The following is an 18,969-nucleotide window of genomic DNA, read 5'->3' as shown; positions in this document are numbered from 1 at the left end:
AAGAGGCGCCAGGGTGGTTCAGCTGGTTCAGAATCTGCCTTCAGCTCAGGTCATGATTCTAGAGTCCTGGGATCGAGTCCCGTAGTGGGGGTCCCTGATCCGGAGACTGGTTCTCCCTCTGCCTGCCACTCCCCAGCTTGTATTCTCACTATCCCTATAAAACTAGTAAATAAAACCTTAAAAAAAGAAAAAAGAAAACAGAAAACCTGCTAATCACTAGCCATTGTAAGTCTGAATCAATCAGTCACTATTTTCCTGGTTTCCATTTAAAGTCACAAAGCTAGCTCGCTGATGCCAGGATGCTGTAAACGATTAACTCTGTGTTCTTGGAAATATAAAACATGCTAGTTATCAGCACTTTTTTAACCTGATAAAAACATCTTCCAAACTATGGAACTAGAGCGTATCATGCTTAGCGAAATAAGTCAAGCAGAGAAAGACAACTATCATATGATCTCCCTGATATGAGGAAGTGGTGATGCAACATGGGGGCTTAAGTGGGTAGGAGAAGAATCCATGAAACAAGATGGGATTGGGAGGGAGACAAACCATAAGTGACTCTTAATCTCACAAAACAAACTGAGGGTTGCTGGGGGGAGGGGGTTTGGGAGAACGGGGTGGGATTATGGACATTGGGGAGGGTATGTGCTTTGGTGAGTGCTGTGAAGTGTGTAAACCTGGTAATTCACAGACCTGTACCCCTGGGGATAAAAATATATGTTTATAAAAAATAAAAAATTAAAAAAAATCTTCCAAACTAAACTCTTTTCTCTGACCCTACGGAGAGGTGGCAGCAGTCAGGGGATGTGGTAATGAAACAGTGAAGCTAATTTCTCTTTTTTTTAATTAAAAAAAAACTTTTTAAAGATTTTATTTATTTAAGAGAGAGCACCCACTAGCAGGGTGAGGGGTGGAGGGAGAAGCAGACTCCCCACTGAGCTGGGAGCCAAAGGCAGGACTCTAACCCAGGACTCAAGATCACGACCTGAGCCGGAAGGCACCCCTAATTTCTAATTTCAACATAAAGGTGAACTACTACTTGCTTACATGCCTCAATGACGTTAGCAATCCCTCATATCTTTTAGTTCTCTTAAGTTTTCAAGGTAACTTTCACTCATGAGCTAATGTGGTTGTCATAAAAATCCCATGTTCTCCAAAGAAGGTTTACAAATGGCCAATAAGGACATGCAAAGATGCTTAACGTCATTAGTCATTAGGGAAATGGAAACTGAAACCATAATGAGAATCCACGTGATACCCATTAAAGCTTCTTATCAAAAAGATAGTAACGGGGCGCCTGGGTGGCTCAGTGGGTTAAAGCCTCTGCCTTCAGCTCAGGTCATGATCCCAGGGTTCTGGGATGGAGCCCTGCATCGGGCTCTCTGCTTGGCAGGAAGCCTGCTTCCAGCCACCCCTGCCTGCCTCTCTGCCTACTTGTGATCTCTGTCAAATAAATAAAATCTTAAAAAAAAAAAAAAAAGATAGTAACAAGGGGCGCCTGGGTGGCTCAGTGGGTTGAAGCCTCTGCCTTCGGCTCAGGTCATGATCTCAGGGTCCTGGGATCAAGCCCTGCATCAGGCTCTCTGCTCAGCACGGAGCCTGCTTCCCCCTCTCTTTCTGCCTGCCTCTCTGCCTACTTGTGATCTCTTTTTCTCTGTCAAATAAATAAATAAAATCTTAAAAAAAAAAAAGTAACAAATGTTGATAGGGAGATAGAGAAATTGAAACCTGTATACACTACTGATGGGAATGTAAAACAGTGCAGCCACTTTGGAAAACAGCTGGGCAATTCCTCAAAATATTCACCATAAAGTTACCAGATAACCCAGCAATTCTACTCCTAGGTTTATAACCTAGAGAAATGAAAACATATGTGCACATAAAAACATGTACACCAAAGTCCACAGCAACATTACCCACGAGAGCCACAGGGACAAACAACGGATAGGCAGTCAAAATATGGTCTATCCATACAACGGAAGACAACTTGGCAACGAAGAGGAATGACAAATTAATACATGCTACAAGCTGGATTAACCTTAAAAAGATATTAAGTGAAAGAAGCCAGTCATTAAAGACCACATACCACATACTGAATATCCTTTATATGAAATGTCCAGAATAGGCAAATTTAAAAAGAAAGTAGACTAGTGGTTGTCTAGGGCTGAGAGAGTTAGGAGGAAACAGGGAATGATTCCTAATGGGGAGGGGCTTCTTTTTGGGGAAACGGAAATGTCCTAAAATTGACCATGGGGTCGGTTCCACAACTTTGTGAACGTCCTGAAATCCACGGAACTGTATACATTAAATAGGTGAACTCTGTGTGTGGGATTTACTTCTCAACACCACCCAAAAACAAAACAGAAAAGTTCACACACACAAATGCATACACCAACTGAATCGTTGTATTGAACGTTAATAGTTTTATCTCAAAATAATTATTTAGGGGCGCCTGGGTGGCTCAGTGGGTTAAGCCGCTGCCTTCGGCTCAGGTCATGATCTCAGGGTCCTGGGATCGAGTCCCGCATCGGGCTCTCTGCTCAGCGGGGAGCCTGCTTCCTCCTCTCTCTCTCTCTGCTTGCCTCTCAGTGTACTTGTAATTTCTCTCTGTCAAATAAATAAATAAATAAAATCTTTTAAAAAAATAATTATTTAATAAAATGTAATCTAGCTTAAAAAATTCTACGAGAAAGGTACAATTATTTTGTTCCTATCCATTTGACCAAAATAAAGAGAGGGAGAGAGAGAGAAAAACACAGGGTCCAAAGACACGGGGTTAAAAAAAAAAAAAAAGTGAGCTGAGGCCTGAACCGGAGTTTTCTGACTCTTTATCCTCCTTCGTTCCACCAATTCTGTCGGTAACATTTGGAAACCTTGCCACGAAGAAATGCAACTCTGGAGGGCAGGAGGCAGATCATGACGTTTGTGCCTTCCCAGAGGAGTTTCTGGGAAAACTCAAATTCACGTTATCATTTACTGAGCCCTCGCGCGGCAGCATCTGCAGTGTCTCATCACGACCCACTCTTAATTAAGCTGACTCGGTTCAGCTCTGCGGGAGGGAGGGGCATCCAGTCCCTGGGCAGCCCCAGCCAGCACTGAAGCAAAATAAGCCCAAGAACGCGCTTCTGCAATCTCCTGGCCGCAGCAAGAACTTCCCTAAGTTGGCCCGTGTCTTCCTACTCGTACAGCCGCGCTTAAGGGCCGACAGAGTAAGGGGACTTCCATCAGTCGCGTGTTCAGGGGGGCACACCCCCGCCGTCATTCGACGAGCCCTGAGACCCCAGGGGCGGTGTCCCCAAACGGCAGAGAGATGCAGGAGTGCGGGAGCCGGTGAGGGAGCGCGGGGTGGGGCTGACGGCCCGACAGCCGCCCGGGTCCCGCAAGGAGGGTCAAGAGGGTGAGGGTCACTCCGGGTGGGAGGAGCCCGAGGTGGGGGACCGGCCGGAGTCGCCGAAGGGAGGGAAGGCGGAGCGCGGGCGCTCCAAAGGGATGTGACGAAGCTGGGCCGCACTCACGAAACGCTGGTAGAAGCGGACCAGCCGCGGCTTCCCGTGGTTGTTGAAAACCAGAATCGCTTGAATCATCTTCGCCGGCCACGTTTCTTCAGCGCCGGCAGCTCCCACAAAGCATCTCCTTCCGTCGCAACACGGCCACTTCCGCTGGGTGCGCCACGGAACGAGGCCCGCGGAAACGTGCCCCCGCGCTCAAGGGCCCGAGCGCGAAGAGTCCGGCTTCCCCGGCACTGCAGGGTCGGCGGAGGGCTCGCCGCGGTCGGGCCGGGGCGGACCCCGGGGCACGGCCGGGGCGTCGCTTCGGCTGGCGTCGGCTCGCCGGTCCGGGCCTGGCCAGGGCGCGAACCGGGATCTCCGCCCTCGCCCGGACGGAGCGCTTGCCGCGGAGTCCCCGGGCGGAGCACGCCGAAAGAGCAGATGCCCGACGCAGAAGCTGCCCGAAGCAGCCGGGCTCCCGGGCGACCGGGCGGCGGGAGCTTCCCCGTCCCGCCGCCCGCGCGAAAACGTGCAAGCCCTGCTTTCCCCGGCACACTCGCAGGACGGTTCTCAGTGTGCAGGTGCCGGCTCCTCTAGCCACTGTCCGCTAAGGGGAACGTTGAGTTCATTTTCGTTTTTCCATGGTCGGTAGTGAGTGGGGGATTAAGGACTCTTCAGTGCAAATGCATGGGGCGATCCCAAGTGGTAGATTGTGTTTCTTCTTCTAAGAACTTAGTGGGGGCGAGGGGGAGCCACGTCCCTTATTGCAGCTGGAGCTACACGTTGGAACCCCCTGTCCAGAGGACTGGCAGTGGGCATCAAAAGCCTTTAAAATATATAGACCATTAGGCCCAGCGTTTCCACTGTTAAAATTTATAATAAAAAGATTGTGGGCGTGTGAAAAGCCTCAGGAATGTGCATCTCAGGGACCCTAGGTGGTTCAGTCCCTTAACCAACTGCCTTCAGCTCAGGTAGGGATCAAGTCTCATATCAAGCTCCCCGCTCAGGCTGCTTCTCTCTCCCTCTGCCTGCCTGCCACTCCCCGTGCTTGTGCTCTCTCCCTCTGACAAATAAATAAAATCTTAAGAAAAAAAAAGTACATCTCAGCAGTGTTAACTGCAGGGGAAAATGGGAAACAAATTATTCTGAAACGAGTTACTTGTTAAATGCCTTTTTTGGCATGCACATGAGAAATACTAAAAGGTCATTGAAAATAATACTATGAAATGTTTACGGTATAGGTTAAGTGTTCTTGGCCTATCTGTAAGTGAAAGATCACACAAGGTATGTACATGGATATCCCAGTGTATAAGACTGTAAGTAGATATACCCAAATACAAATAATAATCATGTCTAGTGGAATGTCAGCATCACTATGTTCAGCACTGCCCTGGTTATAACCGTGGCTCCGGTGACCACCTGGGTACTTCCGGCAAGTGCCTTCATCTCTAAAACAGGCATAGTATCAGTTTCCTTTACTTTAAAACTAGGCTCTTTTCTACTTGAAAAAAATTATTCCACTTAGACGGTTATAAGTACAAAATCAGTTGTTTGAAAGCACTTGGAGCAATGCATGGCATATAATTGAATGGTACATAAGCGATTTAACAAAGCAGTGAAATCTGATGTTTTTTATTTTTTTGAATTTTCTAAAATAAGTATATAACTCTTGTAGCCAGATTTTTTTTTTTTTTAAGTTAAAAAATATCCAAGAGTTAAGCATCTGACCCTTGATGTCAACTCATGTCTTGATCTCAGGGCTAAGAGTTCAAGCCCTGCGTTGGACTACACCCCAGATGTGGAGCATACTTAGAAAAAAATATATGGGGGCACCTGGGTGGCTCATCGGGTTAAAGCCTCTGTCTTCGGCTCAGGTCATGATCCCAGGATCCTGGGATCAAGCCCCACATCGGGCTTTCTGCTCAGCAGGGAGCCTGCTTCCTCCACTCTCTCTGCCTGCCTCTCTGCCTACTTGTGATCTCTGTCTGTCAAATAAATAAATAAAATCTTAAAAAAATATGAAGTCAATAAATATGCACTGAAAGTTGACAAAATGTTTCAAATGTTGAGGAGAAATAACAAAATACTAAAGCAGAAGAGTAATAAGGGAGACATAGCTCTACCAACTATTAAAACCTACTATGATAGTTCTAATTGTCACTATAGGGAGACATTGAAATAGAATAATAATTTAAGTATAAAATAACTTTAATATGTGATGTAGGAGACATCGTAACTTGAGAGTGGGAAGGAAGCCAATAACTGTATTGGGATAACTGGTTAATAATTTGAAAATAAGCTATTTAGTTATCTCACTTCCTACCCTTTCACAAATTAAAGGCAGAGTCGATTAAGGACTTAACTGTGAAGCCAGGTAATAACCAAAATGAAAGAACTGAAACCGAGTATCTAACATCTGAAAGGAGAATATAAACCTAGAAGCAATAAAAAAATTACAAAAAGTCAACAGATGTATCCATATAAAGATTTTATTTTTGTAAAAAAATCAATTTTTTTAAAAACAAGTTGATAAAATATGGTAAGTTGTTATATTTAAAATATAAATAACAGAAAAGACCTCCACCTTCAGTGTATCAATAGGTAAAGAAACTGACTAAGCAAAGAGGAACTATATCTAGGTAATGAACATGGAAAGAATCTTTAAGCTCACTATCAATGGGGGAGAAAAGCTAATCGCAAATTATTAACTTTAAAGTATTGTTTTACCTTATCAAATACCATTTTTCAAATGTTATTACACCCAATTCTGGCAAAGGTAGCATGGAAAAGGCCCTCTCCTATAGTGCTGGTGAAATTATAACTCAGAACAACCCTTTTGGAAAGCAATTTGACAATCTAAAAAAACTTTTGCAGAAGACTCCTAGATTCCCGGTAATCTGACTCCTGGGAATCGGACTCTAAAGAAATAACCCCAAGATACAAAAATATGGTGGGGGTGCAGGACAGGGACGGTGTATGAGTGAGATTTAGGGAACTACATAATCTAGAACTTATTGACACGTTAATTATATTAGCTCCAAGTAGGAGTCAATTAATTACCCCAAAATTGGACAATGATAGAGCTGCTAAGTGGCAGTCAATCTTAAAAAACAATGGTTATGAAGACTCTGTAGCAACATGGGAAGTGATTATATAACATTAATTGAAAAAGGATTATCAAGTTTTATGGGTAGGTATGGTATAACAACCAAGGACACAATATTCCAGGAGCAGGCCCCACCCCCACCTCCATGGCTTTTCAGGTGCTCATGTCTTGCTGGAAAGTCCCTTTTCTCCTCCATCTACCTGGACTTCTTTCCATCTCCACTCCCCTCGCTACACACTCTATCTAGCCTCTCACTGTGACAATTAAGGCAGTCTCCCAGTTGGGCTCATTGCCTTCAGCTTCTCTGCAGTCAAATGATCTTTGATAGGGGTACCTGGGTGGCTCAGTGGGTTAAAGCCTCTGCCTTCGGCTCAGGTCATGATCTCAGGGTCCTGGGATCGAGTCCCGCATCAGGCTCTCTGCTCAGCAGGGAGCCTGCTTCCCTCTTCCTCTCTCTCTACCTGCCTCTCTGCCTACTTGTGATCTCTGTCTGTTAAATAAATAAATAAAATCTTTAAAAAAAATGATCTTTGATAGAAACAAATCAAATTGTACCACTCTCCCCAGAATCAGTGGCTTCCAGGAAGTTAAGGATAAAGTCCTAAAATACTTAACATGCTAAAAATACCATGCCTGAGGTCCTGCATCATCTCCAACATCTCCACCCGTTCTCTGAGCTCCGGCCACAAAGGCCTTTACCTTTCTCCATCCCACGGTCCTTCTCTCCTTCTCTCCTTCCTTCCTTCCTTCACCTTTCTCCTGCCCATTTTTTGTCCAGGGCTTCCCCCACTGACACACTGGACCTCCTTTTATGGAATGGTGACCTGCCTGTATGACCTTGCCATACCCTTTGGCCCTAATGCTATGGGCAGCAGGATGCGCTCACTGGGTGTCTCTACTCCCAGTCAGTATCTCCAGTCCTCCTGCTGCTTAACTGCTTCCCTGGCCACCCCCATGACTGAGATCCCAGCATGCTCAACACCCAGCCAGCCCCATTCAGACACAGGACACCAGGGAGGCAGCTCCTATAATTGTCGAGGTGAGAGGTCACAGGGATCTAAACTAAGAAAAGGGCGACAAGAACAGAAGAGATCCGTGAGCAGACCAGTAACCCGTGACTTCAGGTGGCCTCACTGAAGCGTGAATCCCAAGCCTCACAGCCATATTGTCAAGCCCAGGCTCAAATATGCAAGAAGGTAAACGAAAATTGGAACCATGATAATAAGTTCGGGAAGCATAATATTACCTGCTCAACGGCTAATACCAGTGGAACTGATTTCAGCCTGGACAGATCAGCAGTCAAGGGTTTAGGCAAGTTCCCTAACATCTAAGGATATAACCCCACTTCACAGGGCCAGGACTCCTCTGGCCCCCGTGTCCAAGGTCCTTCTGTAGGTCAAGAAGCAAAGGATGGTGGATGGGCGGGGGCAGGTAGAGAACACAAGCTTGGCTTTCCACAGTCCTGGATTTGAATCCTGGCTGTGCCACTTATTGGCTGTGACTCTGGGGAAATTGCCTTAACCTCTCCAAAGCCCCTTTCCTCCCCTGTAGTATACATGTGGAAGCAGAATCACCCAGTGAAGATTACAGAGTTTGAAATCGGACTGCCTGGGTTGAAATTCCTCTCTCCTCTATATACTACGATGGAGCCTCTAAGCTTCAAAATCATAAAAAATTTAAAAATGGGAATAATCTCACATACCTCCCGGGATTGTTGGGACAGTTAAGTAAGAGGTTGCAAGCACTCAGCAAGTACAGGTTTCCCCCACTATCAAAAAAGTACAGTATTCCCACGAACCCTACGAGAGGCAGTGAGGAAGCACTCACCATTAATTTCCATGGGGAAATGAGCGTTCTCTTAGGCTTTTCTGAAACCTTAGGGCACATCTTGCTAACACGTGCACAAAATCCATTGCAGTAAAGCACAGATGCTCCCAAACACAGTTCAAAGCTCTGGGGGCTTGATGCTTGGGTACAGTTCCCGGGGAAGGAGATGGGTGGGGTCCCTCTCACCACTTGGGGTGCACACTGTCTCTGTAATGGCTCCCTGGGAAACAAATGCTGAATGCTGTTTTCTTTTTTTTTGGCCTTATTATCACAGAAATGAAAACCCCCTGCAGATTTCTTTTGGTTAGAAAAAACAGGTACTAAGGTAGGTCTTTCATAAAAGCCAAGTGTTATAACATAAACTTTTGAAAAACGGGGGATATGGGTGCTCGTACCGGGAAGCAGGTCAGTGGCTAAGTTACCGTCATGGAAAGCATCTAGTGCTGTGTTTGACATATTAGGGGACTCAATAATTGTTAGTTCACCACCCCCCTATCTTGTCCCCGAGGCAGCAGGATCCGAATGTCACCAAGTCTCTGCCCCATTTGACTCCACATCCCGTCTCAGATCTGAGTGCGGGAACAGTACCCAGCAAGGGGATGTTCATGATCAAAAAGACTCAGCTTCCTTCTTATAGGATCATTGCTCAGCTGGAAGACTGTTGACACCTGACACGAACCAGTCAATGCACAGGAACCCTTTTCTGAAGGTTTACTCACTCATAAAAAGTTCTCAAAGTACAAAACAATAGCGACAAAGGTGTTATCAAAATGTGGCCTGGCAGAGTGAGCCTGCAAGGTGGGGACCAACCAGCCACACCTGGGAAGACTCTAGGCCTCCCTGAGAACAGCATCCCCATCAGACAGCAGCCAGGGGAGGTCAGGAGACAGGAAGCCCCGCAATGTTGCAGAGAACCCGAGGATGAATAAAGAGCTGGCAGCTCTGGGGAAGGAAAAGGGCATAGAGGGAACCAGGAGGTTTGAACAGAAGAGCAAAGGCTACAGCTCCGAGCCCTGGTGGTAGGGGGCAGGTGTGGGAGGAAGGCAGGATATACAAGGACAGGGGAAAGCATGCAGATGAGGGACATTCCCCAAGTGTACACCAAGACCAAGTTCATTTCCACTGCCTGCCTAGAAACAAGGCTGCCATTCAGGGCAAGGGGCCACAGTGGAAAGGTCTAGGAGATCTAGACTCACATCCAGGGAGGGCCCCTCCAGGAGCCACAGCATGGGGCGACATTGGTCATGTCACGGTCATGGATTTGACTTTAGCAGTGCTTATTCCAAGAGTATTCTGGGGCAGCTGGAGGAAGAACCATGGAAGACTTAGTGGACCGCTCCCTTGAACTCCAGAGTAGATGTTGACAGATCATAGTCTCAGCAGCGCTGGTGGCCTCAGAGACACTTCACGCCCACTCACCTCAGTCATCCTAGGGGTTAAGGGAAGAGAAGTGAACAAAGTGCATTTCATAAAAGTCTTCTACAAGTCACAGACCAACAAGGGTCCCACTGAGGGATACCAGTGGAGCCCTCAGCCACCTTTCTTGGCTTCACCTTGTTCAAGCAGACCAGGGAGCTGGCCTGGCAGCTCCGATCATGTTTCATTCCGAGACTCACTTTATTAGGACAAAGAGGAATCCAGACCCTCCATTCTTCCTTCCCTGCTTTTTCCAGCAAATGTCATTATCAGCATCACCTAGATAAATAGCCCATCTTCCTGGGACTTTGTTTTAAGTGTTCAGTTTGGGGCCTTTTGACATCAATTCAAATCTTCAGGTGAAATAAGCTTCAGAAAAACACATCCACTGTGGATGGACTGAAGATCAACTAGGGGGCTGATCTTTGGCACACATGTGTGTGCGCACACACACACACACACACACACACCAACCTAGTGAGGACCAAGCCAGCCATCTTTTAGCCACTTTGGGCAGGGAGCCCAGAATGAAGGAGGGAAAAAAAAAAAAAAGCTCATTCAGCTCAGCTGCCACAACATGGCTAATGTATTCACTTGAAGTGAAAATGTTTGGAGATCCAACGGCATTAGGTTTCATTGGTTCCCCTCCATGGTCCATTTTTTCCCTCCCTTGCTTTTATTAATCTTTGGGACTTTCTTGTAGACTGGCACAGCTCAGACCCACCAAAAAAGAAAGGTCTCAAGTGGTCACCCTTCACTCCTTGAAAATAATTTTCCTGAGGCTGACTCAGTCTTGGGAATCCTGTAGAATTCCACCAAAGCTGGGGGCATACAATGCACGTTGCCCTGTCCTTGTCCTACACCCAACCTCAGCCCCTACAGACAAAATTCCTGTCGAGAGATAAACTGTACCAACGCCGGGCCCACGGTTATCGCTCAGGACCTACCCACTCCTCGTCCTCAGCACCGTCCCCCTGCTCTCGGGTCTCCTCCATGGCTCCTGCCGAAGACTTCTGCGCCATAATGTTGTCTGTCCAGGATGCCCCTGTCTTTCCATCACCAGCAAAATTACACTTGGTCACTGTTCCAGCCTCAAGTTTGGCTAAGGACTCTGAAAGAAGGGAAGAAGTTGAATGGCCCCATCTCCCTATTTTGGAAACAACATTGGGGGCTGGCCTGATCTGCTGGGGTCCCCTAGGCCCGGGTTAAACCACTGTTCTCTCAGACCTGGGTGCCCTCGGGGAGGCCCTGAGTGTGATCTCTGATGCTAGAAAGGAGACATCACCCACAGGAACCACAGGATGGGGTGGCTCCCCCAGGATCCAGAGTGTTTAGGCTGTTGGCCCCAGGGCACTTGTCCAGACACTTAGGAACAGACCTCAGGACTAAGCAGACCTGGCCTGCTCCCATGAGCTCTGAGCAGGAGGGGTAGGGGAGCCTCAGACAGGAGGCCAGGAGCCTCTATAGGCCACAGGAACATGCTCACCCAGGAAGGGGCCGTCGCCTCGCGTTTTCAGCCGTACCCCGGCCCCCAGCTCCAGCTCCAAGGCCTCCATCTCTGACTCGGGCATCCAGAACGCCACTGTCTGGTCGGGGGTAAGGCTCTCTGTCAGCGCAAGCAGCTCTGGCTTTTGCACCAGTGCCTTCAGGGCCTCGAGCGTGAGCCTGTCGGTGTCCCCCATCGCCTCCACCTCTGTAGGCACACAGCACGAGAAGGTCGTTACTGCTGGAGTGGCAAGCACGCAGGAGGACCTTTTGGGAACCAGGTGAGGCTGGAGGGCTCTACACACATGGAACCACCTGAAGCAAAGGCTTCGCATCCCCATAGTGCCGGGACTCACCGAGGGCTTCCTGGCAGAGGAGATATGGGCATGGGCCCCGGAGCCAGGCTGCCTGGTGCCGATCTGTTTGCAAGCCATGTGAGCTCGGGCAGGTGACTTAACCTCCCTGGGCCTGACAGGTGGGGATAAAAACCGTACCCACCTGCTAGGGCTGACGTGAGGTGTACATGAAGTAACACGAAAGCAGTCAGCACAGTGCCTGGCATGCGGGAAACCCTCAATGCAAGTAAATGTCTTAATTATGCCTTTTTGACACAGGAAAAAACGAAGACTTAGAGAGGTCAGGTGAGTTGCCCAAGGTCACACAGCTAGTCAGGGGAAGAGGCAGGATGCAAAGCCTCCACACGTGCCTCCCCACGGAGGCCGCAGTGATGAGCCGGGGTCCTCTCCTGGCTCTCGGGGGCTCCTGGTAGGGCTGGAGCTGCTGGAATGAGTAGCCAACCGTGGCGATGCCCGTCCTCCCCCTTGGCCTGCTCATCCCAGTCCCGGCAAAGCTCGAGGTTCAGGGAGAATTCCCACAGGCTCACCTGCCAGCCCCGAATGTCCCAAATCTGGAAATCCCGGGTTGGGGACCAGGGCGTGGGGGGTGGGCAGCGGTGTCCCAGACTGAGAAGTGAGGACCTGCAAGGCCCTGAGACCTCACAAAGGTGTGCAGAGCCACCCCCCAGCTCAGCAACCCAAAACTGTCCCGCAAGTGGCCCTCTCCACGCCAAAAGACGCTCACAGATGAGGGCAGGGCTCGGCTGGAGAGAGCAGCCAGCTGGCCCAAGGAGCCCACACTGTTCCACTCAGGGTGTAAAACCTCCAAGCTCCGTCAGGAACATCAGGAACGCTTTCTGGGGTTCCCCCACATACCTCACTCCCACTAAGGGCTTTCGAACTGCTCCCTACTCCTCAGCCCTTGCTCTGCTCAACGTCCCTGAGGAACCAAACCACCTCACCTCCACTTCCCAAGAACCCCCTAATACCACCTGCCTGTCAATCTACTGATAAGCACGTGAAACCTCTCCTCCTCCCTTCGGTTCCCATCTCAAAGGACCACGAGTCCCCCTCCGGCCTCTAGCCAGCTCCCCCAGATCTGGGCTCCGGATCCCACCCACTCCCCCTCCTCGGGGACCGGGCTCTCCTTCTCCCTACCAGATCTTTCCTCAATGCTCTCCTGAATTCTGCCTTTGACACCCACTACTTCAGAAGCCCCTACCCCCACCCCGACTAGGGTCACTGGGAGCTCTTCACTGTGAGCCCACTGGAGGCTCAGTGGCCCCCACTTTCCTGGGGCTGAGACAGCACCTGACCTCATCACTACCTCACCCCCACCTTCACTGGGCCTCAGAGACACATAGGCTTCCCCCCAACCCTGGCCTCTGCAGGGGTCCCTCTCCTGCCCTTCACAGGCTCCTTCCCTGTTCTCCAGGTCGCTCTTCCCCAAGACGGCCTCCTGGGCACCTCCATCCACTTTCCTAGCTTCAGGACCAGCAATGCGTACCAACTTCTGAACATGTGCCTCCAACCCAGCCTGCTTCCTGCGTTCTAGAACTGTGGCCCCAAGGCCCCAGTGCACTGGCAGGCCCCTCTACCTGAAACTGCGACCACAGGTCACAGAGAGAACGCTTCTCCCCACACCTGCAGCCAAGCCCAAACCCGGGGGTCGCCCCTGATTCCTCCTTCACTCTCCTTGTCTCCAAGCACTGAGGCCACGGTCCCTCCTCTGTCTCCAATCTGTCCAGTCTCTCCATCCCTACCCACAGGCCCTTAATCCAGCCACCACAGCCTCCTAACAGGCCTGTTGGTCTCCCCTCGGGGACTGTTAAAAAGCGTTCTAATCATGTCGCTCTCCTACTTAAAACTACTCATGATGGGGTTCCCCTGAACCCTTGAGTGAGTGTCCCTTCTGGGGCCCTTCTCGACCTGGCCCCTGCCTCCTTAGCTGCTTCTCCTCCCCCTGCATCAGGGGCCCCCAGCTTCCAGCATGCCTTGGTACACAGCCCCCTCCTGAAACGCCCTTCCCAGCCCTGGCACCCTGCTAACTCCTGCTTTTCCTTCAGCATTTGGTCCTGCTGTCCCCTGCTCCAGGGCAGCCCCTGACCGTGCCTGCCTGGGCTCCAGTCCCGGACCCGTCCATCTCCGCTACCAGACTGAGGACATCTCGAGTGCAGGTCTGAGTCATGTTCGTCCAGGGACGAACAGGCAGCTCCACACGAGGCTCAGGGCCTGGTCCAGCACAGATGCTCGTTAAATAATCAGAGAATGAACGGACAACTGAGAGCATGAATGAGTAAACGGACAGAGGGACGGATAGATGGATGCTCATTCCACCTTGAAACCTTCTTCCACAGGGCCAGACGGCAAAGACGTCCTTGTAGAGCCAAAACTGGAAAGAGGAATGAAGTCACAAAGGGCCTAAGAATCCCAAGGGAATTGGGGCAGGAAAATGGAGCCTGGGCACGAAGGCAGCGAGAGCCCAGAATACACGGTACACGGACGACTCTGCCAGACTCCAGGAGTCGGCGGGAGGTGGGAGGCCAGCCAGGCCGTCAGGATTGAGGTGGGGCCCTAGGGATCCTCTGAGTGAAAGTGGGGGCAGGAAGGAGTCCAGCCAGGGGCTCAGGCCAGACATGGGCTTCAAGGCCAGCCACACTGAGAAGACACTCACTAGGGCCAAGGGACCCCCTAGAGACACAGAAAGGCCGCAGGCTCAGGAGGCCCTGAGGGAGGAATGATGGAGGATACCTACTGTAGGACGACATGAGGAAGCCCGTGTTGACCTTCCTGGTGGCGCTGAAGTTGGGCTCAACTTCATTTCCCTTGGGGTCGAACTTCCGGCGATGGATGCGACTGGGCCTGATGTACAGCACGTAGTAGCGCTCCTGGAGCCAGAAAGAGAGTGGGGGGCTGCTTCCCTCCCACCGACCTCCAACACACACACTCCCCACAGGGCTCCACGGCAAACCGCCCCCCAACCTCTTCCTCTATCCTGAATCCCACCTCAGCGCTGAAAGATGCTCAAGCTTGGGCAGATGCCACCCCCCCCCATAGTCATTCATTTATCTAATCATGTGCTTAGCCCAGCACCTGCAATACAAAATGAACCACGCAGACAGCTGTGAGATGGCAGGCCCCAGGCCTGACCCCAGGGTCTCCACCCAGCCAGAGACAGAAAACACAGACAAAAAACCATAACCCAAGCGACAAGGACCCCAAATACTGCAACGCGGGAGTGAAAAACCCAAGTGTCATGGAAAGGGCACTGTAAGGGAGTTCTGAGTGAGGGCAGCCACAGTGCCTCTTCCAACACATATGGGACCTGGGGCAAGTCCCTCCCAGCCTCAGTTTCCCCTGTGGCATGGGGACAACGCACTGTCTACTTTCAGGAATGTTGCAAAGGTTCAAGGAGATGACAGAGGAGGCAGCACGGTGGAAAACATGGAGGGTGCTGTCAACACCGCTTGCCAGCGGCTCTAAGCCAAACAGGCAGATGACACCCCCCCCCCCGCCCCGAGACTAGAGAAGAGGAATCCACCTCCCAGGAAAAACAGAAAAGGCAAGGTCTCGAAGAGGGGGAGATCCTAGGACTGCGGGGGAAGAAGGGTGAAGGGAGACTATTCAAAGCCTGGGACCGGTATGAAATCAAAGTCAAGGTCCCTTGTGTGTGTCTGAGTGACATGGGGAATGCAGGGGCCTCACGAGTATCCAGGCTGAGAACACAAGTAGCATCAGTTCACGATGGGCCCTGCGTTGGTATTCAGAGCTTGGACTTGATCTGGTAGACAAGAAGGAATCCTCGAAGGTTTCTGAGCGGCAGCGAGATCCTAAGAGAGGTCTTTCGGGAAACGGGCCAGCAGCAGGGCAAGGACGAGCGTTGGGGGCAGCCCGAAGGCAGGAGGCGCGGGTGCAAGGTTTGAGGAGGACAGGCTAAGTTCCTGACGCTCACCCGAGGCCCGTGGAAAGAGGAAGGGAAGGGCAGGGGAAGGCATGGTCAAGGGAGGAGGCCAATAGGACCAGGCACAGCTCGCCTGGGGGAGAGGGGAGGAAGAGACAGTGCAGGTTTGCAGGCCTGTGGCCAGCAGCTGGGAGGTGTATTGCCTTATCATGGGGCGGGGGAGCTGAGAGGGCCGAGCTTGGGCAGGGCTAAGAGAGCCCCATAACAGGCTGGAGTGAACTAGCACTGGCTTTGCAAGGCTCCATCCACTTTCTGTTGGATGGGGGGCTGGGGGCTCTGGATTGGTTGTCCACCCTCCTGACTTGCACACTGAGGAGGGGGTGGGGGAGCGGCGGCTCTCCCCAGGGCCACAGGACAGCAACAGGTGCTGAGCAGCACCAGGCCTCTGGCCTGCCTTGGGGGCACTGAGATGAGCTTGGCTTTAGGGATCAAGAAATGAAGTGGTGAGCACACGAGAGCGGGGCTCTATGAAAGGGGGCGGAAATTCAGATCTAGTGCTCGGGAAAGCGACACCCGCAAGCAGCAGAGGTGTGTGTGAGCACACCTGAGATGGCGTGGTGACAGAGGGCATGACCCCAGGGACGTGAGAGGGCAAGGGAAGAAGGTATCAGGACTTGGGAGCTGAAGCCCCCCACAGGGTTGACCACGCAGACTGTAGGCTGGACAAAGGCCCCTCACACAGCAACCCATCCCCCACCCCAGTGTCCCCACCTGTACGCACAAGGACGTCCTAGAAACCCAGACTTCCAAAGTGCCCAGCCACACACAGTGGTGCTCAAAGAAGAGCAGGACCGCGCCAAGAGATTCACCGCTTTGCAGAGGGAGAACTTCAAGGGTCCTTCTAATAGCAAATTCCACCAGTACATTTAAAATAATGCAATTCCCAAAAGTTCCAAGGACACGCAGCCTCCCAGGAACAGACGTGGTACTCAGAAAGGGGAAGGTCACTGCCGGCCGCTCACACCCACACAGGCTGCTAACCCGCTCTCCCCTTGTCCATTAGGCCCCAGGGCAGTGGGAACCGCCAGACCAGAAGCCAGAAATCTGGGCCCTCAGCCCTCCCAGAATAAAGAGCCACTCATCCTGCGCAGCCAGTAAGGCTCCCAGCGCTCTAAACAGAAGGTGACAGGCCCTCTTCACAGCGCCTTCCGGCCACACAGCACCCACAGCCTCAGCCCTGAACCAGTCACCTCACCGTTTCTGCTCCCACCCTCCCAATCCCAGCCCCAATGGGGTTAGGGCTGCTCTGTCTTATCAGCAAGAGCCCAGGTCCTGCCCTCTGTCCTCTGCCTAGCACAGTCCCAGTTGGCCCCTTTCCACCCAGTGGCCCCTTTGGGCTGCTATCTCCCCACTCACCCCCCCCACCTGCCTCATGAGCCCCTCCAGGAATGAGCTGCACCCCAACTCTGCGCACTGGCAGAGCCGAGCACAGGGAGATGGCTTGGTGGCTGAGGACCAGGAAGCGAGTCCCTGCTGGTGTCCCCCAGCAAGCATCCTCACCTTCCTGTCACGGGCGTCCAAGATGCTGTGGCGAGACACATCGACCAGTTCTCCCTCCAGCAGAACGCCGTTTCCCCTGGGGATGAGAGAGAAAGAAGGGATCCGCTTCTGTCAGTCATCAGGGAAGAACCACAAGTTCAATGGCCCAGGTCGGCGGGGCCTGCACTGGGACTGTAGCAGGGCCCACAAGTGTCTCCTAGTCGCCTGGCCCCCAAGTAGGCCTGGTACTGAACAGGTCCTCCATTCCCCGGAGGGCCCCAAAGGCTGGGACGCAGCGCAGAGGGTGGGGGGGGGACAGCCTCAGGCTGCAAGACCAAGCTGTGGCCCCTCCCCCAAGGGTTTACTGTAATGTACAGCCTCAGTCTTCTTAGCTAGAAAATGGGAGAGTAACAGCCACCTCACTCTGCTTCTGTGATGACCACAGCATAAGATCATGTAAGTGAAGGGGTTTATATACTATTAAGTGCTTACTCAATATAAAGGATTTTACTTTTCTATTAAGCCAAATTTGAGGAAGGGATCTAAGCTGCTATAGAGTCTCTTTTTCAACTATTTGGGTTTTTTCCCCCCACCTGTCTTAAAGTACTTTCTATTCTTCTCCTCACCTAGAGTTGGGAAAATCCAAGCTTAGAAGTTCCATGACTAGCCCAAGAGGAACTAGATTGCCGCTTCCCTCTTCTAGTTTTCATAAAAGAACCGGAGGCTTCCCTTTTTAGAGCCACAGAAATGGGAGAGGGATGGGGACACGAAAGGATGGGGATGAAAATGGAAACTCGCTCTACTTGGCTTACCCTACCCATCGCCTCACCTCCAAAGTCTTGTGTTTCTAACTGCAAATGGAAGGGTCCATTTGTTCTCATAACCTCTCCAGTGCGGGTGACGACAGCCACCCCTTCCCCATCCGGAGCCCCCACGCGCCACCAGGCAGGCACGGCCGTCCCACGGCCATGCCAACTGCCCCGCGCTCCTGGGGTCCCTGCACGACGTGCTCCCTGCAGGGGCGGGAAGTGGGCCGGCCTGTGCCAAGGCCTGCAGGCAGGGCGCCGAGGCAAGTGGTTAAGAGTTCACAGCCGCGGCCAGGGAGGGGTTGAGCCAAAGGTCGGTGCTTTTGAGGGTCGGGAAGGATATGGGGGATCAGCGGGGAGTTTGAAGCCGATCTGTGTTTTAGGGGGTGCGCTCCGGCTGCAGGGCGGAGGGGAGCGCCGGGGTGCGAGTCGTGGGGTAGCTATGGCCATATCTGCCTTTCCTATCCCCCCGCACCCGGACCACAGTCCCCTCCCCAAGCCCGGAGCCCGGGTTCCACGCGGGGGACGAACCGGCCCCGGGGGTCGGGGAGGCGGGGGCACAGCGGCCTACCCCTGGTGCGCGGCGGGGTCCCAGGCCCCCGGCAGCCGCGCGCTCCGCACCGCCTTGTTCCGGAGGGCGCAGTCGTGGTAGATGCGGCTCATGACGCGCTCGGCCGCGGCGCCCGCAGGCCTGGCGCTCCCGGGCAGCGCGCGGAGTCTCGGACGCGGCGCGGGGGAGCGCGGGGGGGCGCGCGCGGGGCAGCGATTCCCAGGCGCGGATCCGGGAAGGGCGCGGTCTGGGCCCGGCTGGCCCTGGCGGGACTTAAAGGGGCCGAGCCCAATTCCTGCCGCGGGACGGCGCGCGCGGGGAGGTGGGCTTCCGGGAAGACCCGCAGTTGGGGCCTCTTTGTGGGCGGGGCGGGGGGGGGGAGGGAGCCAAGTCCTCCTCTTTCCCTGCCTTCCTTGTTCCTATAGGGAGACCCCGTCCCAACGCGCGTCCCAATAAAGGGGAAATTAAGGCCCAGAGATCCTACAGGATCTGCTCTGGAAGGAGCAGGAATGGAGT

At 52.1% G+C, this 18,969-nt stretch overlaps 2 protein-coding genes across 3 annotated transcripts in view; both read right to left on the bottom strand.

Moving 5' to 3' along the window:
• Nucleotides 1–4,087, bottom strand: part of LOC106003384 (adaptor related protein complex 3 subunit sigma 2) — a 54,332-nt gene extending 50,245 nt beyond the window's left edge. Inside the window, exon 1 of one of the 2 annotated variants that reach the window (XM_045067299.1) lies at nucleotides 3,516–4,087. In XM_045067299.1, the coding sequence (XP_044923234.1) occupies nucleotides 3,516–3,584 (69 nt within the window). In that variant the 5' untranslated portion in view covers nucleotides 3,585–4,087. The remainder of the gene's footprint in view (nucleotides 1–3,515) is intronic. The other variant, XM_004763740.3, reaches the window with a different exon arrangement.
• Nucleotides 4,088–9,117: 5,030 nt separating this feature from the next.
• On the bottom strand, nucleotides 9,118–18,744 carry LOC101682147 (arpin). The gene is made up of 6 exons (XM_004763739.2): nucleotides 18,475–18,744; nucleotides 17,119–17,194; nucleotides 14,413–14,545; nucleotides 11,324–11,530; nucleotides 10,785–10,948; nucleotides 9,118–9,850 (listed from the first exon to the last, which is right to left on the bottom strand). The coding sequence occupies exons 1-6, from the start codon at nucleotides 18,564–18,566 to the stop codon at nucleotides 9,842–9,844; spliced, it is 681 nt and encodes a 226-aa protein (XP_004763796.1). The 5' UTR covers nucleotides 18,567–18,744; the 3' UTR covers nucleotides 9,118–9,841.
• Nucleotides 18,745–18,969: the final 225 nt, after the last annotated feature.

The sequence above is a fragment of the Mustela putorius genome, unplaced genomic scaffold (assembly GCF_011764305.1).
Source record: "Mustela putorius furo isolate JIRA1106 unplaced genomic scaffold, ASM1176430v1.1 tig00003875_pilon_pilon_pilon, whole genome shotgun sequence".
In the NCBI taxonomy this organism is placed as follows: domain Eukaryota; kingdom Metazoa; phylum Chordata; class Mammalia; order Carnivora; family Mustelidae; genus Mustela; species Mustela putorius.
The sequence above is the reverse complement of the archived record's forward strand: the minus strand, read 5'-3'. Positions and strand labels throughout refer to the sequence as shown.

Coding starts and splice junctions, on each gene's coding strand:
- LOC101682147 (XM_004763739.2), bottom strand. CDS start 18,566: ATGAGCCGCATCTACCACGACTGCGCCCTCCGGAACAAGGCGGTGCGG. Junction 14,546..17,118: donor TGGACGCCCGTGACAGGAAG/GTGAGGATGCTT, acceptor TTCTGGCTCCAG/GAGCGCTACTACGTGCTGTA. Junction 11,531..14,412: donor CTTCCTCATGTCGTCCTACA/GTAGGTATCCTC, acceptor GTGTGCCTACAG/AGGTGGAGGCGATGGGGGAC.